General features: G+C 47.3%; 1 protein-coding gene across 1 annotated transcript in view; it reads left to right on the plus strand.

Moving 5' to 3' along the window:
* Positions 1 to 23,765, plus strand: part of TRPC4AP (transient receptor potential cation channel subfamily C member 4 associated protein) — a 68,542-nt gene extending 44,777 nt beyond the window's left edge. The window contains exons 8-18 of the mRNA XM_060032966.1: positions 9,862 to 10,101; positions 12,999 to 13,130; positions 15,225 to 15,283; positions 16,862 to 16,963; positions 18,142 to 18,225; positions 19,312 to 19,402; positions 20,477 to 20,617; positions 21,204 to 21,312; positions 21,946 to 22,058; positions 23,068 to 23,274; positions 23,479 to 23,765. Coding sequence (XP_059888949.1) covers positions 9,862 to 10,101; positions 12,999 to 13,130; positions 15,225 to 15,283; positions 16,862 to 16,963; positions 18,142 to 18,225; positions 19,312 to 19,402; positions 20,477 to 20,617; positions 21,204 to 21,312; positions 21,946 to 22,058; positions 23,068 to 23,274; positions 23,479 to 23,616 — 1,416 coding nt within the window. The 3' untranslated portion in view covers positions 23,617 to 23,765. The remainder of the gene's footprint in view (positions 1 to 9,861; positions 10,102 to 12,998; positions 13,131 to 15,224; positions 15,284 to 16,861; positions 16,964 to 18,141; positions 18,226 to 19,311; positions 19,403 to 20,476; positions 20,618 to 21,203; positions 21,313 to 21,945; positions 22,059 to 23,067; positions 23,275 to 23,478) is intronic.

A 23,765-nucleotide genomic window follows, 5' to 3' on the forward strand; every position in this document is an offset into this window, starting at 1 on the left:
CTTGATGAATATAGCCAAGAGGGCAGGGGCTCCTTTCTTTCTCCCTCCCCTCCCCTCCCCTCCCTCCCTCCCTCCCTCCCTCCATCCCTTTTCTCAACTTTCTTGAGATATAATCAACACATAATATTGTGTAAGTTTGAATTGTACAATGTGTTGATTTTATACATTTATATATTGTAGAATGATTACCACTGTAGCAGTAGCTAACACCTCTATCCCATCACGTAATTACCATTTCTTTTTTTCTGGTGAGAATATTTAAGATCTGTTCTCTTAGCAACATTCAATTATATGATATAGTATTATTGGCTATAATAACCATCCTATACACTGGATACCCAGAATTTGTTAATCTTATAACTGGAAGTTTGTGTTCTTTGACCAGTAACTCCCCATTTCTCCCCACCCCACCCCACCACTAGTAACCACCACTAGCTGTTTCTCTGAGCTTTTTTAGATTCTACATTAAATGATATCATACAGTATTTGTCTTTCTCTGACTTATTTGATTTAGCATAATGCCAGGGGCTCCTTCCCTCCACGCACCTCAATACTGTACTCATAGGACAGAAGCTCTACCCAGGCCCAGTAGGCCAAGAATTCTATGGCCCTTACTGCCCTTGCCCCAGCTCTCTTGTAGGACAGAGGTTCTACTATGTAGGGAGAGGCAAGCTGAGGAGGCTATAGAGGCTACCTATCCTGCTCAGAGTAATAGCACTGAGATTTTGCCAGGGGGAGAGGTAATAGGTAAGAACAGAATGTTGGGAAGTTTGAGCTCAAGGTCATTCTCAGAAACAGTGTAGATTTTGGTGGTAAGAAAATAAAAGGAGCTCTTTTTAATTGAGAACAAAAAGCCAAACCGTATGCCAGCTAGTTCACCAGAGAGAACCAAGGAAAGAGGTGGCTAAGAAGAACTTAAAGCTGAGGTCAAAACAAACCTCAGTCTCAAAAACTACCCCTGCCTGAATTTAATTGAATCAGACTTTGGAGCAATTTATGCCTCAAGGCATTGTCAGAAACAGTAGAGCATTCAGCCAGCAGTTAGTGGAGCCTGACAACTGAGTTTCATACTAGATGAGGCAGAAAGTTTAACAGAGATATCAAGGAAAGAGCCAGACAAAGAGAGCCCTGCTAAAACACTGTCATCCAGGGACACATGCCCAAGGCTGCGCTGTCTGCCAAATGGCCTCATCAGTCCTCAGAGAAATAGACTTTACTGAAATAGGCTAGCCAGGGCATTAAAACAAATAAACAAGAAAACAACCACAAGCCCTGAAAGAAGAAAGAGGGAAGAGTATCAAGAGTTGCTACAGTATTTACTTAAAATGTCCAGTTTTTAACAAAAATCGAGACATGCAAAGAAACAGGAAAGTATGACCAAAACGTAGGAGAAAGCAGGCAACAGAAATTGCCTGTGAGAGAGCCCACATACCAGAATTAACAAAGACCTCAAAGCAGCCATTATAAATATGGTCAAAGAACTAAAGGAAACTATCCTCAAAGAAGCAGTGATGACAATGTGTCATCAAATAGAGAATATTAATAATGAGATAAGAGATATAAAAAGCCAAATGGAAGTTCCAGAGATGAAAAATACAATAACTGGAATGAAAAGTTCACTGAGAGGAGAAAGGAACAGAAAAAAATAGAAATAATAGCTGAAAACTTCCCAAATATGATTAATGTACACATCTGAGAAGTTCAAAGAACTGCAAGTAGAATAAACTCAAAAGATTTACACCCATTCACATCATAATGAAAATGCTGACAGAGAAAATCTGGAAAGTAGCAAGGGAAAAATGACTCATCATGTTCAAGAGTATCCCAGTAAGATTATCAGCTTACTTCTCATCAGAAATGATAGAGGCCAGAAGGGAGTGGGATGACATATTCAAAGTGCTGGGAAAAAACTCAGCCAAGAATTGCATCCAATAAAACCTTCTTTCAAAAATGAAGGTGAAATAAACAGCTTTCTAGATAAACCATAACTTAGGGAATTCACTACTAGCAGACCTGTCTTAGGAGAAATACTGGCTGAAAGCAAGTTACCTCAGCCAATAATTCAAATTCACACAGCAAAAAAACGGAGGATCGGTGAAGGTAATTGTATAATAATAAAAGACAATATATGTGCATCTTTCTTCTCCTTAACTAATTTCAAAAGCAGTTGTATAAAACTATGTGTTTATAGTTACATTGTTGAACCTATAACATATAGAAATGTAATATATTTGACAATAACAGGTCAAAGAAAGTGGGTGGACCCAAAGTTGTATTGGAGTAAGGAAATTGGACAAGGTGGTAACTCGAATTGACAGGAATCAGTGAAGAAAATCAAAATGGTAAATAAGAGGGTCACTATAGCAGACTCTGTAAATATTTACTTGCTCTCCTTTCTTTTCTCAGCTGCTTTAATGGACATAAAATTTTATAAAGTAATAATTATAACAGTGTATTGTGTAACAATGTATACAGTGTGTTGTACAGTATATTGTATTGTTTGGCTTTTAGCATATGTAGATGTAGTATGCATAATAATAGCACAAAAAGGGGGAAGAGGGAGCTCTGGGAGCCCTGGAATTACGTTAATTTATATCTGAAAAAGTCTGTCAAGTTAAGATGTATATGGCAGGCAAGCCTTGTAGCAACTGCTAAGAAAGTAACTTTAGAAATATAGTGAGAAAGTCATTAAAGGAATTACAGTGTTATACTAGAAAATATTTACTTAATGCAAAAGAAAGTGTTAAAGGAAAACGAAAGGGGGCTTCCCTGGTGGCGCAGTGGTTGAGAGTCCACCTGCCGATGCAGGGGACGCAGGTTTGTGTCCCGGTCCGGGAAGATCCCACATGCCGCAGAGTGGCTGGGCCCGTGAGCCATGGCCGCTGAGCCTGTGCATCTGGAGCCTGTGCTCCGCAACGGGAGAGGCCACAACAGGGAGAGGCCTGCGTACCGCAGAAAAAAAAAAAAAAAAAAACCTAGAGGAATTTTAAAAAGTGAGCTATATAGAAGACAAAAAGTAAAAGGCAGAAGTAAATCCAACTTTGTCAGTAATAACATTAAATGTGAATGGATTAAATAATTCATTCAAAAAACAGATTGTCGGGCTTCCCTGGTGGCGCAGTGGTTAAGAGTCCGCCTGCCGATGCAGGGGACATGGGTTCGTGCCCCGGTCTGGGGAGATCCCACATGCCGCAGAGCGGCTGGGCCCGTGAGCCATGGCCACTGAGCCTGCGCATCCGGAGCCTGTGCTCCGCAACGGGAGAGGCCACAACAGTGAGAGGCCCGCGTACCGCAAAAAACAGATTGTCATGTTGGATTTTTTTAAAAAGATCCAATTATTTACAGCCTACAGGATACACATTTTCTATTCAAAGGTAGAAATAGGTTGAAAGTAAATGACAGAAGAAGATGTATCATGCAAAGGACAACCATAAGAAAACTGTAGTGGCTGTACTAAGAGTGACTTTAAAACAAAAATGTTATCAGAGATTTAAAAAATAGATTTTATAATAATATAAAAGGGTGAATCTATCAAGATATAACAGCGTGTGTATCTAACAACAGAGCCAAAAATAAGTAAATGAAGCAAACCCAACAGATTCAAAGAGAGAAATAGGCAGTTCAACATAATAGTTGGAGACTTTAATAACCCATTTTCAATAGTGGACAACTATATAGAGGATCAGCAAGGAAATAGAAGGCTTGAGCCACACTGTAAGCCAGCTAGACTAAACTGATATATATATAGAACACTGCACCCAACAACTGTAGAGAACATATTCTTCTCAAGTACACATGGAATGTTCTCCAGGATGGACCATATGCTAGGCCTTAAAAAAAAAAAGATCAACTCAGGAAAGTTAAAAGGATTAAAATTGTACAAAGTAAGTACTCCAATCGCAAGGGAGAGATATTAGAAATTAATAGCAGAAAGAAATTTGGGAAATTCACAGATGTATGGAAATTAAGCAGTACACTTGTAAATAACTGATGGTTCAAAGATAAAATCACAAAGGAAACTAGAAGATATTTTGAGATGAATGAAAATGAAAGCACAACATACCAAACTTATGGAATGCAGCTAAAGGATGCTTATAAATTTATAGCTGTAAATGCCTACGTTTAAAAAGAGCTCAAAAAATAACCTAACTTACCGCCTTAAATCATTGAAAAAAGAAGAGCAAACTATATTCCCAAAGCAAACAGAAGAAATAATAGGATTGGACTGGAAATTAATGAAATAGAGAATAGAAAAACAATAGAGAAAATCCACAAAACCAAAAGCTGGTGCTTTGAAAAGGTCAACAAAATTGACAAACCTTTAGCTACACTGACCAAGCAAAAAAGGGACAAGTTCAAATTACTAAAATCAGGAATGAAAGAGGGTATATTATAACCAACCTTACAAATATTTTTAAAAAGGACTCTGAGAGAATACTATAAACAACTGTATGCCAATAAATTAGATAACCTAGATGAAATGGAAGAATTATAAGAAAGATACAAACTCCTGCAACTGACTCAAGAAGAAATAGAAAATCTGAGGAGACCTATAACAAGAGATTACATTAGTGATGAAAAACTACCCCAAAGACAAACCCTGGCCCAAAAGGCTTCACTGGTTAATTCTACCAACCATTTAAAGAAGTAACACCAGTACATCACAGACTTCCATAAAATAGAAGAGGAAAGAACTTTGCTTAACTCATTCTATGAAGCCATATTACCCTGATACCAAAACGAGACCAAAAGAAAAAAAGACATCACAAGGAAATTACAGACTAATGTGTCTTACAAGTATAGATGCAAAACGGCTCAACAAAATACTAGCAAACAAAATACAGCAGCAAAAACGGATTATATACCTGATCAAGTGTATATACGTAATTAAGTGGGATTTATGCAAGGTTGGCTCAGTATATGAAAATCAATTTAATATAGCATATCAATAGAACAAAGGACAAAAACTACATGATTATCAATAGATGCAAAAAAAGCATTTGATAAAATCCATCTTCATGATAAAAACATTCAAACTCGGAATAGAAGGGAATTCCTCAACCTGTTAAAAAGCATCTACAGAAAACCCACAACCAACATTATACGTGACAGCTGAAGACTGAAAAGCTTTTCCCTCACTAAGATCAGAACAAGACAAAGATATCTGCTCTTACCACTTGTATTCAACATTGTACTGGAGGTTCTGGCTAGGTAGTTAGGCAAGAAAAAGAAATAAAAGGCGTCCACATTAGGAAGAAGTAAAACTATCTCTAGTCACAGATGATGTGATCTTTTATATAGAAAAACCTAAGGATCCACTGAAACACCGCTAAACCAATAAACAAGTTCATTCAACACAGTTTCAGGATGGAAGATCAGTATACAAAAATCACTTGTATTTCTATACAGTAGCAATGAACAGACCAAAAATGAACTTAAAACAATTTCATTTAAAGGAGCATCAAAAAAGAATAAAATACTTAGTGATAAATTTAGCAAAGAAATATAAAACTTATACTCTGAATTCAAAGTGCAAAACGTCACTGTTACTGAAAGAAAGAAAACCTAAATGAATGTAAAGACAGCTTATGTTCATGAATCAGAAGAGTCAGTATTGTTAAAGTAGCAATATTTCACACCTTGATCTGCAGATCTATCTACAGATTCAACATGGTCCCTATCACAATCCCCTCTGGCTTTTTTGCAGAAATGGACTAGCTGGTCCTAAAATTCATTTGGAAATGCAAGGGGCCTATAATAGCCAGGACAATCTTGAAGAAGAAGAACAAACATGGAGGACTTACATTTCCTAATTTTTCAACTTAGTACAAAGCTGTAGTAATCAAGACAGTGTGCTACTGGCATAAAGAGAGACATATACAATGAAATAGAATTGAGAGTTCAAAAATAAACGCTCACTTATGTGGTCGGTTGATTTTCAGCAAGAGTGCCAAGACCATTTAGTTGGGGAAACAATAGTCTTTTCCACAAATGGTACTGGGACCATTAGCCGTACACATGCAAAAGAATGAAGTGGACCCCCCTACCTCACATATATAAAAATGAACTCAAAAGGATCAAAGACCTAAATGTAAGAGCTAATCCTATAAAACGCTTAGAAGAAAACAGGGATAAATCTTTATGACTTTGGATTTGGTGGTGGTTTCTTAGATGACACTAAAGCACAGGCAGCCAAATGAAAAATAGGTAAATTGGACTTCATTAAAATTAAAACCTTTTGTGCTTCAAAAAACACCATCAAGAAAGTGAAAAGCCGGAATGGGAGAACATTTTTGGAGGGTGGAGAACATTTTTGCCAACCATATATCTAATAAGGTACTTGTATCTAGGAGGTATAAAGAACTCCTACAGCTCCACAATGAAAAGACAACCCATTTCAAATTATGGGCAAAAGATCTGAATAGACTTTCTCCAAAGAAGATATAAGAAAGCCAGCAAGCACATGAAAACATGCTCAGCATCATTAGCCATCAGGGAAATGCAAATCCAACCCACAATCAGATACCACTCCACACCCACTAGGATGATTATCATCAAAAAGACACATAACATGGGGCTTCCCTGGTGGCGCAGTGGTTAAGAATCCGCCTGCCAATGTAGGGGAAAAGGGTTCGAGCCCTGGCCTGGGAAGATCCCACATGCCGCAGAACAACTAAGCCCGTCCGCCACAACTACTGAGCCTGCGCTCTAGAGCCCGCAAGCCACAACTACTGAGCCCACGCACCGCAACTACTGTAGCCCACGTGCCTAGAGCCTGTGCCCCGCAACGAGAGGCCACCGCAATGAGAAGTCTGCGCACCGCAACCAAGAGTAGCCCTGCTCGCCGCAACTAGAGAAAACCCACGTGCAGCAACAAAGACCCAATGCAGCGAAAGATAAATAAATTAATTAATTTTGAAAAAGAGACAGATAACAGGTGTCGGCAAGGAGATGGAGAAATCAGAACCCTCATTCCCTGTTGGTGGGCATGCAAAATGGTGCAGCCACTGTGGAAAACAGTCTGTCAGGTACTCAAAAGGTTAAACATAGTTTCCGTATGACCTAGAAATTCCACTTGTAGGGATATACCCAAGAGATATGAAAACATATGTTTACGCAAAAACTTAGACACGAATGTTCATAAGAGAAGATTTACTATAGCCAAAATATGGAAACAACTCAAATGTCCATCAACTGATGAATGGATAACAATGTGGTATATTGTATGTAATAGAATATTATACAGTAACTTAAAAAAATGAAATACTGTTACGTACTGCAGCCTGAATGAACCTTGAAACCGTTGTGCTAGAAACAAAAAAACACAAGTTATATGATTCTATTTATATAAAATGTCCTGAATAGGCAGTTCCATAGAGACAGAAAGTAGTCTAGTGGATGCCTGGAGCTGTAGGGGCTTGGCGGGAAATGGGGATTGACTGCTAATGTGAACAGGATTTCTTTTAGGGGTGATACAAATGCTCTAATATTGATTGTGGAGATGGCTGCACAATTCTGTGAATATATTAAAGGCCAATAAATTGTACGTTTGAAAGGGGTGAATTGTATGGCATGTGAATCATAGCTCAGAGCTATTTTGTTTTTTTTTTAAAGTGAGTGTGCCCCAGGGTACAGTACAGATATATGGAGGGTGGTACCCACTTTAATCAGTATTGTGGAGCTGAAGAGATTTGGAGGGAAGCACAGGCCTCTTAAACTAGTTTTTCTATCCTCATCCTTGGGAATCACGTTGTTACTAAGCTCTGGCCATTGCTTTCAGGACTGTGATTCGTGAAAATATTTATCCCAGAGAGTTTCTTGTCAGGCCTTTGCAAACCAGGCACCAAAAGTTGGCAGTGACTCGGCAGAGTCCAGGCTGCCTGCATCTCTCTTTCTCCACAGACGTTCATTACTGAGGAGGGCTCATGTGCCATCCGCCGCCCCTGCTCCTTCCACAGACGTCCTCTCCCGCAGTCCCCCCCAGACCCCCAAGCTAGGTGATGAGGACGCTGAGGCGCTGGAGGCTACATGGCAGGTGTGCAGCAGAGGCGCGATTCTGCGTGATAGCTCTTCAGATTCTCTTTACAAATCAGTTGACTCTTAAAGTGTTCTGGGAGCGGGGCCAAGGAGTCCCAACACATAAATTGAGTAATTATGGTTTTCCTCCCAACATGCAAGAAAAGATATGTGAATAGATAGAATTTTCTCAATTAGATTTTTTCCAGTAAACTTTTCTTAGTCTTTGCTGGCTGTCACTTTCATTGCCATTAAGAGCTTGCAGATTAAAAGGAAGAAAACATATAGCAAGCAAGCATTAGCAAAAACTCAGAGTTCGTTTTCTACTTCTGTTTAACACATACTTGTATGTTGGGTACGTGTGCCCTGCATTTTTTAAGCACTTTCAACATATTAAATCATTTAATCTTTGCAACGTTGGTAAGAGATAGGTACTGTTGCCATTATTTCTGTTTTACAGATGAGGATGGATACTGAAGCATAGACACATCAACAGACTTCCCCAAAGCCACCCAGCAGTCTGGCTCCGAGTCCTTAACCACTGTGCTGCACTGCCTCTCTGTCATGCTTCGTTCAGCAGCTGGTCATCTTTCAGCTTTTATATTAGTGATGTAACATGGCTGGAAAAAATAGTTCTAAGTCTGTAGGGTGGAGTAAGTTAGGTTTTTAGGTCATGATTTCCCCGTACAGAAATCATAACTGCATGTGCCTCACCCGAATATATCTCATGACCACTGCTCTGTACCACATAGACTTTCTGGCCTTTTCAAAAGGCCTCTAGGGCAACAGTTCCAATAGGAACTTAAAAGGACCTTAGTAGTTACTGATTCATCCTTTCACCTTAAAGATGAGGAAAACTAAGGGGAAGTAAATCCTAAGGTCTCCTGACTCTGACCTTTTAAAATTATAGGGACCTAAGAGTGAGGCTTCCCAAGAATCAGGGGCTGGGCCTTCTTGTGTCCTCCTTCACTCCTCACAGGAGCTCCAGCCAATCGCTGCAGCACTACTTTTCTTCCCGTTTACAGAGCACTTGAAAGCCTGACGAGGAGGTGACTTGCTCAGGGTCACACAGCCAGCAAGTTGTCATTCCACAGCCCGCCCTCAGTCTTCATCCCTTTGCTCTGCCCCATTCCCGAGAGTACCCTCCACTGCAGCCTGCGTGACCCACTGAGACTTTTTTGTTAACTGGGTAGTAGAGGAAATGAGATGGTTTACCTAAAGCCCGAAACCCAATGCCTGACACATATTGTGTCCATGAATATTACGTAGCTTTTGCTGTTGTCGCTAATAATGAAATAGGGTAAAATGAAAACCTGCTAGTAGATAATATCTGTATATTATCTGTATCATCTGTACAGATAGTATCTGTATCACTAGTATCGATTGTGATGCCTCGTCTGCCTTAGGAAACTTTCCATGGCTGTTTGAAAAACAGGAGGGAAAAAAATCTTCAAAAAGCATCCATTTTAGTCCTTCAGCAGTGCCCCCTTGTGGCATCTAAGCAGAGGGACCAGGTACTTAAGAGTCCTTTGTGACCTGAAGAGAATTTGACACAGTTTGCTGCTGGACATGTGTCTGGGCACTTTCTCGGGGTGGGCGCGGTGGGTCCGGCGGTGGCAGGAGAAGGGATTTGGGGGCAAGGCATGGATCAGATTACTGGGTTGGCTGTGTCAGAGTATTTTTGCTGGGTGTTAAAAGCTGATGGGATACAATTGCAGAGTCCATGTTCCTAAGTTTCTAAGCTTCCCTGAACCCGGTGGCCTGGAGAGAGTTTTGTGGCTTTCAAAGTCTCTGTCACGGACTCAGGGCCCAGTCTGATGGCTCTGATACCTCAGCTCTGTTCAGAGCAGGTTTGAGGGGCAGAAACATGTTTCCTCACAAGCAGTGATTGAACCCTCTCTCCTGGTGGCTGTCTCAGCCTCCATTGTGCTCCCTCCTCCAGGGGCTTCGGAGGAAAATGGCCTGCCTCACACTTCACCTAGGACCCAGCTGCCTCAGTCAATGAAGATCATGCATGAGATCATGTACAAACTGGAAGTGCTCTATGTCCTCTGCGTGTTGCTGATGGGGCGCCAGCGAAACCAGGTGGGCCCTTCCGCCACGTCTCAGAGCAGGAGGAGCCGCGGGCAGACACTTCCCAGGCACCTGTTAGGCCGCCCCTCACAATGCCTCTGTCTCTGGCCAGCAAAGCGAGGGGTTGGCTCCCTTGTCCCTGTTTTACACATCAGGAAACCAGTCTGATTCCGGGGCTCATAGTCTTTCCACTGTACCTTGCTGTGGGCATCATTTCTAGACAGAGCATTGGTGCCCCAGGCAGGAGTGGGCGGCTTAGCCATGTTATATGACCTTGTTAATGTGCAGAGTAAAGGGTGGGTGTCTGCCCTGTAGATGCACTGGAGGAGTTGCCAGGCTGATGGGGGCTTGGGGTGGCGGGTCGGAACTGTGTCAAGTTATGAAAACTAGGCAACTGCGGGGGGTCCAGCCATGCTGAGGTTCCTTGAACCTTGAAGCAGTTCCAGGAGGGAGGACCAGGGAGGAGGGGGAGGGCTCTAGAAGTATGCAGCACTCCTCAAGATGCATAAGTGGCCCACTCATGCTCCCTGCGCATTCTCCTAGGGGTGAAACGAGGCCTGGGGGGAGGGGTGGGCTAAGGGAAGCGGGAGCTGGGAGCTCTGCAGTCCTTGAGCACCTTTTTGAGTTAGGGACTGTACTCTCACACAGCTCTCTGTGAGGTGGGTGCAGTTATCACAAGTTTACAAGTGAGGAGCAATTTTAGAGAGGGCAGCAGGGAAAAGACTGGCTGAAAGATGACATCTGGCCCAGCAGCGTCCTGAAGAAAGCGAGGAAGCCAGGACTGCTAACCCTCAAGACAGCCTGCCAGGTAGAGGGAGCAGGCCCAGATGGGAAGTGGGTGCGAGCCTGCCTGGTGGGTTGGTGGAACAGTAGGGAAGCTGGGGGATGGACAGGAACCAGCAGCGAGGAGAGGTGGGCTGAGGGGTCACGCGGGGGCCAGGTCGCATTGGGCTTTCATAGGCCATTTAAGGGCTCTTGTGTTTATACTCTGAGTGAAATGGGAAGCCATCCTCTGGCTGCTGTGTGAAAGAGCTCACAGTAGCTAGGACCAGCATGTTTGTGGCAGGAGTGGTGAGAGGTGCTTGCGTTCTGGATCTATTTTGAAGGTAGAACAGGTAAGATTTGCTGATAGGTTAGATGTGGACATAAGGGGAGAGAGGAGTTAAAGGTAACTTCCTTACCTCTTTCCAAGCAGGTGGGAGGAATGGTTTGCCATTTATTGACATGGTTAAGACTGGTGGGTAAGGACTGGAGGGGCAGACGTCTGAAGGGAGGAAGGGGAGGAGTTCAGTTTGAACAAGTTAGGTTTAGGTGTCTGTTAGAATTGGCACTTGGCTTACCTGCACCTGGAGTTAGGGGAGAGGAGAGGCCTGGAGGTATAACTTTGGGCGTCGTCACCCTGTGGTTGGCGTTTAAAACCAGGACGCTGGATGAGATCCTGCCCTGATGTCCACAGCACTGGGACTCCTTCCTTTAATATGGAATATATTTCTTATAAAAGATATTAGTCACAATATCTTACCTGTGTTGAGTGCTTTTTCTTTTTTGAGGCACTTTCATCGTCATTCATATTTGAATTTGAGGTTATTTGGTAAGTTATACAGCAGGTGGTGACCTCTACCCCACTTGATGCTTGTGAAAACAAAGATACAAAAAGGGCCCTGCTCTCAGTCATCTCAGGCATCGTGAGAGCCAGGATTTAAACTCTGCTGCCCTGACTCTTCTTTCTGTCCCCTCACCATGGCAGTTCCCTGCTCTCTGAGCCTTCCTGTTACCAAGTTTCTATGAATCATTGTGGTCTTTAGTTAAACTGTGATAACAGCCGCCACTTCCTTGGGAGGGACCATCAGCTGGCCTCAGAACCCTGCCTTCCTGAGAACCAGTGTTATGCTGGTGTGTCCTCATTTGCACAGTCAGCATTAACTGAGTTCCTACTGTGTGCTAGGCACTGTGGGAACATGGATTCACAGACCCCGCCTAGACCAGGACAGCAGGGGGAACAGTTTCCCCGGCCAGGTCCCCCAGAAGGCTCCTCCTTGGAGTGACCTTATTATTGTGCACTTGGGCCAGGTTCTCTGACCAGTCTTGGCTAAGTTGAAATCACTAGACTGGAAATGCTCACCAAATGTCATAAGTTCCATCCCTCTGGTGCTAATGAAAATAATCAATACAACAGTCATTTTTTCCAGCGCTTCCTGTAAGTCAGGCCCTGAGCTTCCCTCACATTTCCTCATTCAGCCCTTTCAATAGCTTCATCAGCCCTCATTTTCCATCAAGGGACTCAGGCTTAAAGAAGAATGTTACCCAGAGTCACAGCACTGTCAAGTTCTGGTCTCCCAAGATAAACACCAGCCTGTGGTGGACGGGGAAGGGACAGGCTTTCAGATCAGAACACCTGAGTTAGGGTGACATTTCCACCACTGCCTTGGCCACATCGGTCCTGCTAAACTTTCCTTTCCTCTGTAAAATGGGAATTAGTAAGTACTGGGGCTGTGCTCTGGACTAGACATGTTTTCTGACTTTATCCTTACAACAGCCCTGAAAAGTAGTAATAGTTTTGTTTTATGTTATGTAAAAAATTATTTTAATAGGTCAGTAATTCACATAGTTCTGTATTAAAAGGTGTGAATGAGTATAAGTGAAGCCTTTCTCCCCTCTGATCCTGAACATTCAGGGTTCTCCCATGAAGCATCTAATTTTACCAGTTATTAATGTCTCCTTCTAGAGAGTTTAAAAGTATGTTTGTGCGTAGCGGGAGTGGTGGTGAGGGTAGAGTAAGTGTGGCTGTTTTCTTTAAGCCTCAGCAATGCTTTCTTCGTCCTGAAGCCTCATGGTACCTACCTGCCCAGGCTTTGATAGGCCTTCGCAGCACATTTGTCTTAATGCTTTTGCCTTCCTGCCCCATCCAGGTTCACAGAATGATTGCGGAGTTCAAGCTGATCCCTGGGCTGAACAATTTGTTTGACAAACTGATTTGGAGGAAGCATTCAGCATCTGCCCTTGTCCTCCACGGTCACAACCAGAACTGTGACTGTAGCCCGGTGAGCAGGGACCCTGGTGACAGATGGGCTTTGCTTGCCAGAAGTAGTTGTTTCAAGAACTGCTGTTGGCCCTTTGAAATTTCATTCTTTGAGAGTAGAGCAGAAACTGAAAGTCATAGCCTGTGTAACCCCATAATTGGAAGCCACCTTGGGGAAGGATCTAACCCCCACCCTTCACCTATCCAGAAATCTCTTTTGAGGCCCTCCAGCCAGCCTTCCTTTGTTCACCTCTGGGTAGGGCACTCACTTTCCTCCAGACAGGACTACCCTCTCTGCTACGGAACAGCAAGTTTTTCCTCATTCTGGTCTCTATCCCATTGTAATTTACACCCACTGATAGTAGGTTTGCCTTCCAGAACCACGCCAGTGGTCTGCCTCCAAAAAGGGCTTTAGGAGGTTTTCTCCTTTTTAAGGGTCAAGGGCTCACCTTTGCTCGGTCTTTCTCACGGTGCCCTAGAGAGCACTGAACTGGGAGTCAGGAGCCCTGTTGTGCCACTCAGCTTTTTGGGAGAGCTTGAACAAGTCACTGAATCTCTGAGCCTCTGTTTCTTGCAAAAGAAAGATCATCGGCTCTCAGCATGAGGGGGAAAGTGCCACACGGCCACCAGGCCCAGCGACACGGGTCCTCCCTGGTCTCTAAGCTGCATTCTGGGGACTTTCCTCAATGCCGAATCTTCCAGTTTACTGTTTTTCTCCTTGGCTTTGTCAGATTTACCTTTCAACACATCCATTTAAGTTAATTTCAAGTGAATATATTCTGCATTTCTAGACATTTTGTCTGGATCTTTGTCAAAAGCTACGTGGTCTTTTATTCATTATGTTAATATTTTGTTCTTCTGTTGCATTTTCTGTCTTTAATTTTACCTCTTTAATTATTCATAACATACTTTTTTATGGTATTTTTTGGATTGCTCATGGGGAGCTACTTGTGTCTGAGTCTTCAGACTCGCCTCGGGGTGGAGTGTTGCCTTGTGTTCTGTACTGTTTGTAGAAGGTCACCTTCGGGGGAGGGGGAGCTTGTTTTCCCTGTGAGTACCTGTGTAGCCTGGGCCCTGGAAGTAGTCCTATAGAACATTTGGCTTTTGTCTGCCAGGTACTTCAGGGGGCACAGCATCCCAGGGCAAGGTTTCATTTTGAGTGTCTGCCCTCCCACTCTGGTAGTATGAGCCCAGGGTCCTCCTGGGGACCTGGGGGCTCCCCTCCACCACCAGCAGCACCCTGGCAGAGACAGGCTTATTTGCCAGCTCCCTGGGCTGGTAGGTGGGGTTTTTCTAACCCTTTTTTCACCAAATGTTTACATTCTGCAGGCTTTCCATGGGCCCAAGGTTCTGTCTGGTCCCTGCAGAGCATTGAAACCCAAGCCCTGGCCCGAATAAGTCTCATTTCCACTTCTCCACCCACCCGGAGTTGCCACCATCAGCTCTTCTGCTCGCTGCTCTGAACTCGGTCCTTTCATTTCTGATTCTAGTGGAATTTCCTATGAACTTAGCCTCACATTTAAAATAATTTCAGTTATTTTTTTAAAGACTTTTTTAAAAAAATTAATTTATTTTATTTTTGGCTGCATTCGGTCTTCATTGCTGACCATACGGGCCTTTCTCTAGTTGCGGTGAGCAGAGGCCTGCAGTGCGCGGGCCTCTCACTGCGGTGACCTCCCCCGTTGTGGAGCACAGGCTCTAGGTGCACGGGCTTCAGCAGTTGCGGCTCACAGGCTCTAGACCACAGGCTTAGTAGCTATGGTGCGTGGGCCCAATTGTGTCACAGCTTGTGAGATCATCCCGGACCAGGGCTCGAACCCATGTCCCCTGCATTGTCAGGTGGATTCCCAACCACTGTGCCACCGGAGAAGCCCAATTTCAGTTATTTTTTATCCAGTATGTTGGGGTGTTTTTAACAAGAAGGGTCTACATTAGCTGAATCTCCTGTTGGCCAGATGTGGACAAAGGGTTTTCTGACTAAAGAGAAGTCCTCACTGTGCACGAGGACAGGGGCTCAGAGAAGCAGAGTGACATCCAGGCTGTCACCAGAGCCTTTTGTTTTCTTTTGGAACATTGTGACTGTGGTTTTAACATCGAGGATGCACATGTATTTTAGGACATCACCTTGAAGATTCAGTTTTTGAGGCTCCTCCAGAGTTTCAGCGACCACCATGAGTAAGTACGAGCCATCCCTGGGAGGGGAGTTGTTTCGTTGTCTTTTCTTCTCCCTTTGTCTAACCGCTCACCTCGGCTCAGGAGGACCTGGGCGCCGTTCTCACCTCAGGGCAACCGCATGGGGCTGCACTTCCATGATCAGGGCTGCCATTTGTGCAGCCCATCCTTTATGCCAGGCCCTACACTGAGTTTCCTCTTGCCCCACAGCCACCTTGGAAGTGAGTGCGGAAGTTGCTGCCCCCTTATTACCCTTGGGGTCAATACAGCTCTCAGCCGTCTGTCCCTCTGAGCCAGGAGCTTGCCTATTTGCAGGGGCCAGCAGGAACCTCAGATGGCCAAAGTGGGCTGAGTATTGGCATGTTGAGCAGATGGAATATTCTTCACCTGTACAAGGAGATGTACTCTCCCCTGTTTTCCTTGAAACACACTCTGCCCTCTTATTTTTACTGTCCAACGTTTGGTGGAGGATGTATTGGAGAATGATTCTCTGCTATAAGGAAAGTGCAGGGGAGGGGTAAATGGCAGCTGACCTTGGTGTTGGTGAGACCTTGGTGAGCTGGAACACACAGGCAGCCACTGCTCAGCTCTTAGCAGCTGTTGGTGTACAGGAAACAAGGCCCAGTGTTGCATAGCTTCTGAGTTTTTCCCCCAAGGAAAGCCAGAAATTAAGATTTATGTGAAAAGTCCTGATTTTTAAGTGCTGGTTTATATTCGTTTCAAATATTGTATAAGCTGACAGGACGTGCCTGGGGACACATGTGACCTCAGGGGCCTTCACTTTGCAGCTTTTGTCTGGATCATGTTGATCATCCTCTCTGAGAGATTCTCTGTCTGAAGGCCTCAAGCTCCAGCAAGTATGTCAGCCCTGAAAAACGGCACCAATGTGTTCTGAACGTGTCCTTTTTTTCCTGAAGAATTGAGCCCCTAGCTTTCATCAGATTCTTAAATCTGATGGGTCATGTTCTCAGGCTTGGATTTTATATATTCTAAAGCAGTGCGAAAATGTGGGAGCATTTTTCATGGGAGTGACATGTTCAGATTGCAGTTATCTGAAGATTATTCTGGGTGCTGTATGTGGGAGTGACTCCTGTGGGGAGACCATTTAGGAAGCTGGTTCTGTCCACATGACTTGGGTGACGAGAGGCCTGGATGTGAAAGGGAGAGGAGGGAGGGAGTGTCACAGCCAACTCAGGCCTCCTGGTGGGAATGTTGGAACAGGGCCAGTCTTGACTAAAATGATGAGTTTGATTTGGACATCACTGAGTTGGAAGTGCCTTTGAGAAATTAAATAGAAATGTTCAGTGGCAAAAGAAAGGCCTAGAGATGCTAAGGAAAGGGGCCTCATTAGTGGACGTGGCAGGCAGAGGGTGGGCGTTGGGGCCAGGGAGACTCCCACAGCCTGAGAGCAGTGGGCTGCGTGCCCTGCCACAGAATGCTGGCTCGGGGTAAGTGGCGTTGGGGTCGGGTACCCTGGGGCTTCTCGGATTCCCTCCACAGCAAATGGGCAGGGCACTAGCCCAGTGTTGATGCGGCAGCCACAGTTCCTGTCCTTTACCACCTCCAACACATTTATTTCAGGAACAAGTATCTACTGCTCAACAACCAAGAGCTGAATGAACTCAGCGCCATCTCTCTCAAGGCCAACATCCCCGAGGTGGAAGCCGTCCTCAACACTGACAGGTGAGCACGGCTGGGGTGCATCTGTGGCCCACAGCCCACCCTGGTTTCCTGCGTGTCCCAGGGCTCCCAGATGGGTGCACACAGGTGTGTGTACTTGTCCTTTCTCACTCACATGTAGCTACAGTGTCTTGAGGGCTCCTGTGTGCCAGGCACTGTCCTCCCGTCACCTGCATTATCTCATTGGAGCCCCGCAGCAGCCCTTGGAGGGAAGTGCCGTCGTCACCTCCACTTTACAGACTGGGGAGCAGGGGCTCGGGTCACCTCCCACAGGTCATATATACTCTGCTGTCTCCCTTGTCACCCAGCTTCATTGACATGCTCCTTTCCTGCCCTCTGCCAAGTCCCATTAACTGGGTTATACTTGCCTCACTTTCTAGAGCGGAGCAGGGAAGTCACAGGCTCACAGGGGTCAGGGGAGGGAGGGAGGACTGTATCCAGCAACAGGAGTTGTAATTCTCCAGCCTTTTTTGTTTGTTTGTTTTTACTTTTAAAGTAGCAGAAATCTTTGTTCAAATGAAAGTGAATATAGTCCCACCCTAACACCTGTAGTGGGTGAGTAGTAGAGCTGCTCTATTTGAAGGGGGAGTTTAAGGACCTAGAGTCCCTGCCTGCTTGGCCCTCTCTCCCCGATAATGCAACCTGAGTCATTTCCTCACTTACTGTCTTTGCTTCCTAGACCAGGAAGCGGAGGCCCAGAGCCTCAGGTACTTGTCCAAGGCCAGCTGGAGCTGAACCTGGGGCCCAGGGTACTCCCTGCCTCACCCTGTTGGCACGGACTTTGCCCCATCTGCTAGACTCTGTCATGGTATTTCAAACCCACTTTTGTTGTAAGCAGCCCTCTCTCCAGCAGTTCTGAGCCCTGTGTGACTCTGGTTGTGTTTTTGGCCTCTGATCACTTGTCAGTGAGTTTGGGCAGGGAAAGCTGCCCTGAGATGTAGTGAGAATGCACTTGGCTATTCAGTTGTGAGACTGCAGGAGTCCTTAGGGTGCTCTGGACCCAGGTAGAGCAGGAGGACATCCTGTAGGTTTGGAAATGTCACCATGTTTTTTTACCCACCTACCCCAGCAGAGACACCCAACCCCAGGGCCCCAAGACACAGTCCTTCGGCCAAGTGGAATTTGGCCCCTGTCAGCCTCTCAGATCTGCCCCCAATATGTCCCTGTCTATTTTATTTCAGGAGTTTGGTGTGTGATGGGAAGAGGGGCTTATTAACTCGTCTGCTGCAGGTCATGAAGAAGGAGCCAGCTGAGTCATCTTTCAGGTAGATCTGGGACACGCACCTGCCACTCCTGAGGGCCCAGGAGCCAAGTGTTTCTTTAGCTGTTAGAATGACCTTCTTTAGTCACCAGCTTCTACCCCAGACATCTGGTTACTGTCAGGGAGAGGGAGTTTGCCGTCTCCCTTGTGTTGACTCAGCACGTACTCACTAGCTTCTGCTGCGTGCCACCAGTGTGTTTCAAGAATTGACCAAGAATTGACCAAGCATTCACCAAGCACCTGTTCTGTGCTGGTGCTGGACAGGTGGGGGAGAAATGGGAGCTACAGCCCCTGCCCACATGGAGTTGCCTGGGTTGTGAGAAACAAGCATGAAAAGAAACCTGTGTGGGGGTTGCAGTGTGGAAAGGCTCGGAGCCAGGACCTGCCCCGGGAGCCGTGGGAGCAAAGGAAAGGCTGGTGGGGCGGGTGCGGACAGGGAGGGCACCTCAGTTCCTTAGACTCATCTAAGTTGAGTCTTAAAGGCTGCAGACAGCAGTAGCAGGTGAGGGAGGCATTCCATCAGGGTGGGTGTGAGCTGTCAGTAGGCTCCATCCCCAAGGGTCCCCTGTCAGCTCAGCCTGCTTTGTCCTGACGTCCCCTTATGGATCCCAGCTCTGCCCTCCGGGGCCACTCAGTCAACATCAGCCACCTCTTCTCTAGGACAGCCCATCAGAAGTGAGCTCGGTGGTCTGTCCACACGTCTGTCGGGTTCCCTCATGCATTCCCGGCCCCTCGCTTCCATGTCCACCTGTTCCTCTGAAGGGGCAGAGGCTAGAGTGTGTTTTTACACGTGATTCACAGGGCCAGCCCTTTGATCCTAGATGCTGCCTTCTCCAAGACACAGCTCCTTCCAGACGAACCACATGGAGGACTGTTCCCCCCTGAGCCGTCAGATCCCTGAGGATGGGGACCCTTGATGTGTCCCCAATGCCTAGTGTGAGGCCCGATGCCTAGTAGATAGACGTTCAGTAAATGTCTGTTGGATAAATGAAAAGGCAGCAGACATCTCCCAGCCCCTTGGTGAATAGAACATGGGCCAGAAGAGGGCAGCCTTAGCCACCTGGGCCAGGGGTCAACATTTGGGTCGCAGGTTTTGGCAAGCCCGGGCTGTGGAGAGTTTCCTCCGAGGGACCACCTCCTATGCAGACCAGATGTTCCTGCTGAAGCGAGGCCTTCTGGAGGTAATGGCCCGGAGGAGCCAGGGTGTCGGGTGTCCCTCTCCCCAGCCCCATGTGTTGCTTTCCTGTCCTGAGACCTAGACAGCTGGCAGAGCAGACCAGATCTCTTTATCGTAAAATGCCAGTGCAGATCGCCCTGGTACTTCCCCATAGCTGTCAACTCTGGGTTCCCCATGGGTGCCTAACGGGTGACTGAGGGATCTGGGGGTGGCCATGGAGGATTACAGGAGTCTGTAAAGTTGCTCAGCAAGGCCTTTTGACCCTGAGGATATTTTGCTGCTGACTAAAAGTTCATTTCCCTTTCTTGAAAAATGGCCTCCAGAAAAAGCAAAATTTACGAAGGGAGGTAGGGCAAAATGTCCAAAGCTACAATTGGGTAAAAAAAAGGATACAAATAAGAAACTGACCCATGCATTGTTATAAAAATCCATAAGGAAAAGAACTGATCCAAATTGGTATATACAACTTCAAGAAAATAAAAATGAAAAAGGAAACAGTTTAACTGTCATAGAAAACCTTCTCAAGGAGTTAATCAATTGCTTTATGTTCTTGATAAAAGTTCACTGACTTTAGTGTGAACTTCTTCTTTTATTAACATAAAGACAAACCATGGGGTCAAAACGTGTCTCGTGTTCTTAAACCCTGTGCTTCACTTGAATGGCTTCAGTGCTCGGGCAGTGGCCAGTGTTACCTCTGGAGACGGCCACCTCCCTGCGAGCTGGAGAGCCTGGCCGTCTTGCAGACACTTTAGCTCAGACCTGGGCAAGCGAGAGAGGTGATGGCTACATAGCCCAACCTCCCCCCACACCCGACTTCCTGGTGAGGTGTGTCAGGCCCGGCCCTGCCCTGGGAGCCACCAGCGTCCTCAGATGAGAATCTAGACAGGGGAGCAGGTTCCATCAACCTGGATGCTTGCTCAAAGCTAATGCCACGTGGTCTGAGCTATGTGCCAGGGCTGGGGGAGGCCGGCGGTGGGCAGCTTAGATGAGCACAGCCTGGGGGCAGCAGCCATATGTGCCTGTTGGTCCCTGGGATCAGCCGCCTTCCTGCCTTCACCCTGTCCTCTCCCACCCCCAGCACATCCTCTACTGCATTGTGGACAGTGAGTGCAAGTCGCGGGATGTGCTCCAGAGTTACTTTGACCTCCTGGGGGAGCTGATGAAGTTTAATGTTGATGCATTCAAGAGATTTAATAAATACATCAACACGGATGCAAAGGTAAGTCTAACCCATGGTTCCGTGGGGTGTGCCACATCATCCAGAAGTTATGTTGGAGCCCAGTCTTCAGGCGCTGGTTTTAAACTGGAGAGTCCTGGGGAGTCAGCGGGTAGTTGTCAAGAAACATTCATTAGCCCTTGCTGTGTGCCGGGCACTGTGCTAGACCCTGGGTACACAGGGATGAAAGTCCCAGCCGCTTGTGGGCAGGTGGGCTTGGAAATGGGTCTGATGCAGTGTGCCGGGTGCCATGATGAGCCCCAGAAGGGCAGGACTGGGCCCGGTGTGTTAGGCTCACAGGATGTGTGTGGCAGAAACCCAGCTCAGACAAGTTGAAGTAAAAATGACAGTAGACCCTTCAGTGCAGAAAACACTGGACATAGTGTCAGAAGATCCGAGTCAAGCTCTTTTGCTGGGACTGCTTATTAGGTGGTGAGGGCAGGGCACAGGTTTGTCCAAGCTTCAGTCTTCCTGTTGGAAACAGCTGGGCCAGGGTACGGGGATACCCCCTGCAGTGACTGCACGCCCTAGGCCTTGGCCGTCTCCAGCCGAGAACCCACCACCCCCGTCAGCCCAGCCTCCGCTCCAGTTCCAGGTGTTCCTGAAGCAGATCAACAGCTCGCTGGTGGACTCCAACATGCTGGTGCGCTGCGTCACTCTGTCACTGGACCGATTCGAAAACCAGGTGGACATGAAAGGTAAGAAAAAGCCGTAATGCCAAGGTGAATCGGTCCAGTGTGGCTGCGATTGGTGTCAAACGCCCAGCCTCTAGCAAGGAGACAGAAATGTCTGGAAGTAGCTGCACCAAACACCCACGTGGTTGGGGTCAAGGCGGTGGCTCTCAGGGTGATTTTCTTGGCTTTGCTTTTATCATCCATGCTTCCTTTGATGAGCATGTGTGACATTTTAATGGCAGGTGGAAAAAAAAAACCACTGTTTCCAGCAAAATGCGAAAAACAACACACACCCTTCCTCTCCTGGCCTGGACTTGCCTGGGATGAGAGGCCCCCACGTGGTGAAGACTGGGGAGGGCCTCTGGGAGAGGTGGTCCCCGAACGTGACCGAAGCCAAAGGTGGAAGCAAACTCCTGGCAGGGGCTCTCACTGCAGGGGCAGTGAGAACGCAGGCTTTAGCCGGGGTGGCAGAGCAGCTGGAGGTTTGTTCCTGCTGCAGCCAGCACTTTCTGTAGTTGTTTTGACAGTGGGGGCTCCCAGCTTCAGAGTCAGAGCCCAGGGGGGGCTTGACTAGAAGCCTGGGTGTCAGGCCCCTGGGCCTGAGCCGCAGACCAGCTTCCACACCTGCTGCTCACACCTCTGCCTCTCTGTCCCTAGTCGCAGAGGTCCTGTCCGAGTGCCGCCTGCTTGCCTACATATCCCAGGTGCCCACACAGATGTCCTTCCTCTTCCGCCTCATCAATATCATCCACGTGCAGACGCTGACCCAGGTGAGAGGCTGTGCAGACCTGCCACAGGGAAAGGGAGATTGGAAGCAGGTACCCTCATCCCAGAGCCACCTTCACCCTAGAAGTGTTGGGTTGGCCAAAAAGTTCGTTTGGTTAATGAATACATTCAATAAAGTTCTTGGTGAAAATGAAAAATGTGTCTTTTTACTTAAAACTGAACAAACTTTTGGGCCAACCCAATACATCTCCTGAGACCCATCCCTTGGTTCCTGGGAAACCCTCCCAGCTATTCTGAGGACTTTTCTCCAGTAAGGATCAGTGCCCCATTTTACAGAAAGGGCCTGGGGAGGGAGCAAGGCTCCAAGGTCACAGATGATTTGGGGCAGAGTCAGGATGGGCACTGAGCTCTGAATCCCAGTTCAGTGCTCTCCGAGCCCAGCCTCCTGTGCAGACTTTGGGGTTGGACCTGATGTTGACTCCCACCTCCTTCAACAGATAACTGTGCAGCTGACCCTTTTCCGAGCTTCACACCCCTCTTTTCTAAAATGGGGGTAACTCAGAGGTTGTTCTTTCATTCCTTCATCTAACGTTTACTGAGGCGAGACCCTGGGCTGGGGATGCACAGTGAACGAAACAGTCTGAGACACTTCAGGAAGCTGCCTGTCTAGTGCTGAGTGAAGCAGAGTGAGACACCTGCATCTGATGCGTGCACCCCGCCGCCCCAGGGATCGAAGCTCCTGGGAAGAAGCGATGCCTGAGCTGATTCTGGAGGAAGAGTGGACTCTAACTAGACTGATGACACCGTTCCCACCGGAAACATCCCAGGGTGGGGATGGGGGCGTGGGGTGAGGGACCAGGAAGGCACTTGGGCCAGGATGCCAGCATCGTTCCTCTCCCCAGTCCTCTTGTCAGCTTTCTGCAGGGGCAGTGCAGTGCATGTCCCCTGGACTCCGCCAGGGACACCGTCCTCCCTGCCCAGTGGCACCCCCGCTCCACCGGGGCCCCTGGGGCTGCCGGCACGTGCGTGACCTGGATGGCCTGGTGCTTGCAGGAGAATGTCAGCTGCCTGAACACCAGCCTGGTGATCCTGATGCTGGCCCGACGGAAAGAGCGGCTGCCCCTGTACCTGCGGCTGCTGCAGCGGATGGAGCACAGCAAGAAGTACCCTGGCTTCCTGCTCAACAACTTCCACAACCTGCTGCGCTTCTGGCAGCAGCATTACCTACACAAGGACAAGGACAGCACCTGCCTGGAGAACGTGAGTGCCCCACCCCTGAGGGGTGGCGGGCGGGCTGCGGGCACGCAGACCCAGGGCCCCTCGGAGGGGCATCTGGGGTCCCTGGTCCCCGCCTGGACCCTGTGGCAGGCAGCTCTTTGTCCCCTTACCAAGGCCCTCCCCACGGGGTGCTGGGCTCGACCCGGGTCCCCCAGGCGCCCGCCCAGCCCCTCTCTCTTTGCCCAGAGCTCCTGCATCAGCTTCTCATACTGGAAAGAGACAGTGTCCATCCTGTTGAACCCGGACCGCCAGTCACCCTCTGCCCTTGTCAGCTACATCGAGGAGCCCTACATGGACATAGACAGGGACTTCACCGAGGAGTGATCTTGGGCCAGGCCTTGGGAGGCTGCTGGGCCTGGGCCAGCGCGGGTGAGCGTGGGTACGTGTGCCTCACGCCCTGCCCTGTCCCGTCCTGTCCCCCACCCCGCGCCTCCCTGCTGCTCTCCGCCTGCCCCAGGTCTTCAGGTACAGGC

This window comes from Delphinus delphis, chromosome 15, assembly GCF_949987515.2.
Source record: "Delphinus delphis chromosome 15, mDelDel1.2, whole genome shotgun sequence".
Taxonomy (NCBI): domain Eukaryota; kingdom Metazoa; phylum Chordata; class Mammalia; order Artiodactyla; family Delphinidae; genus Delphinus; species Delphinus delphis.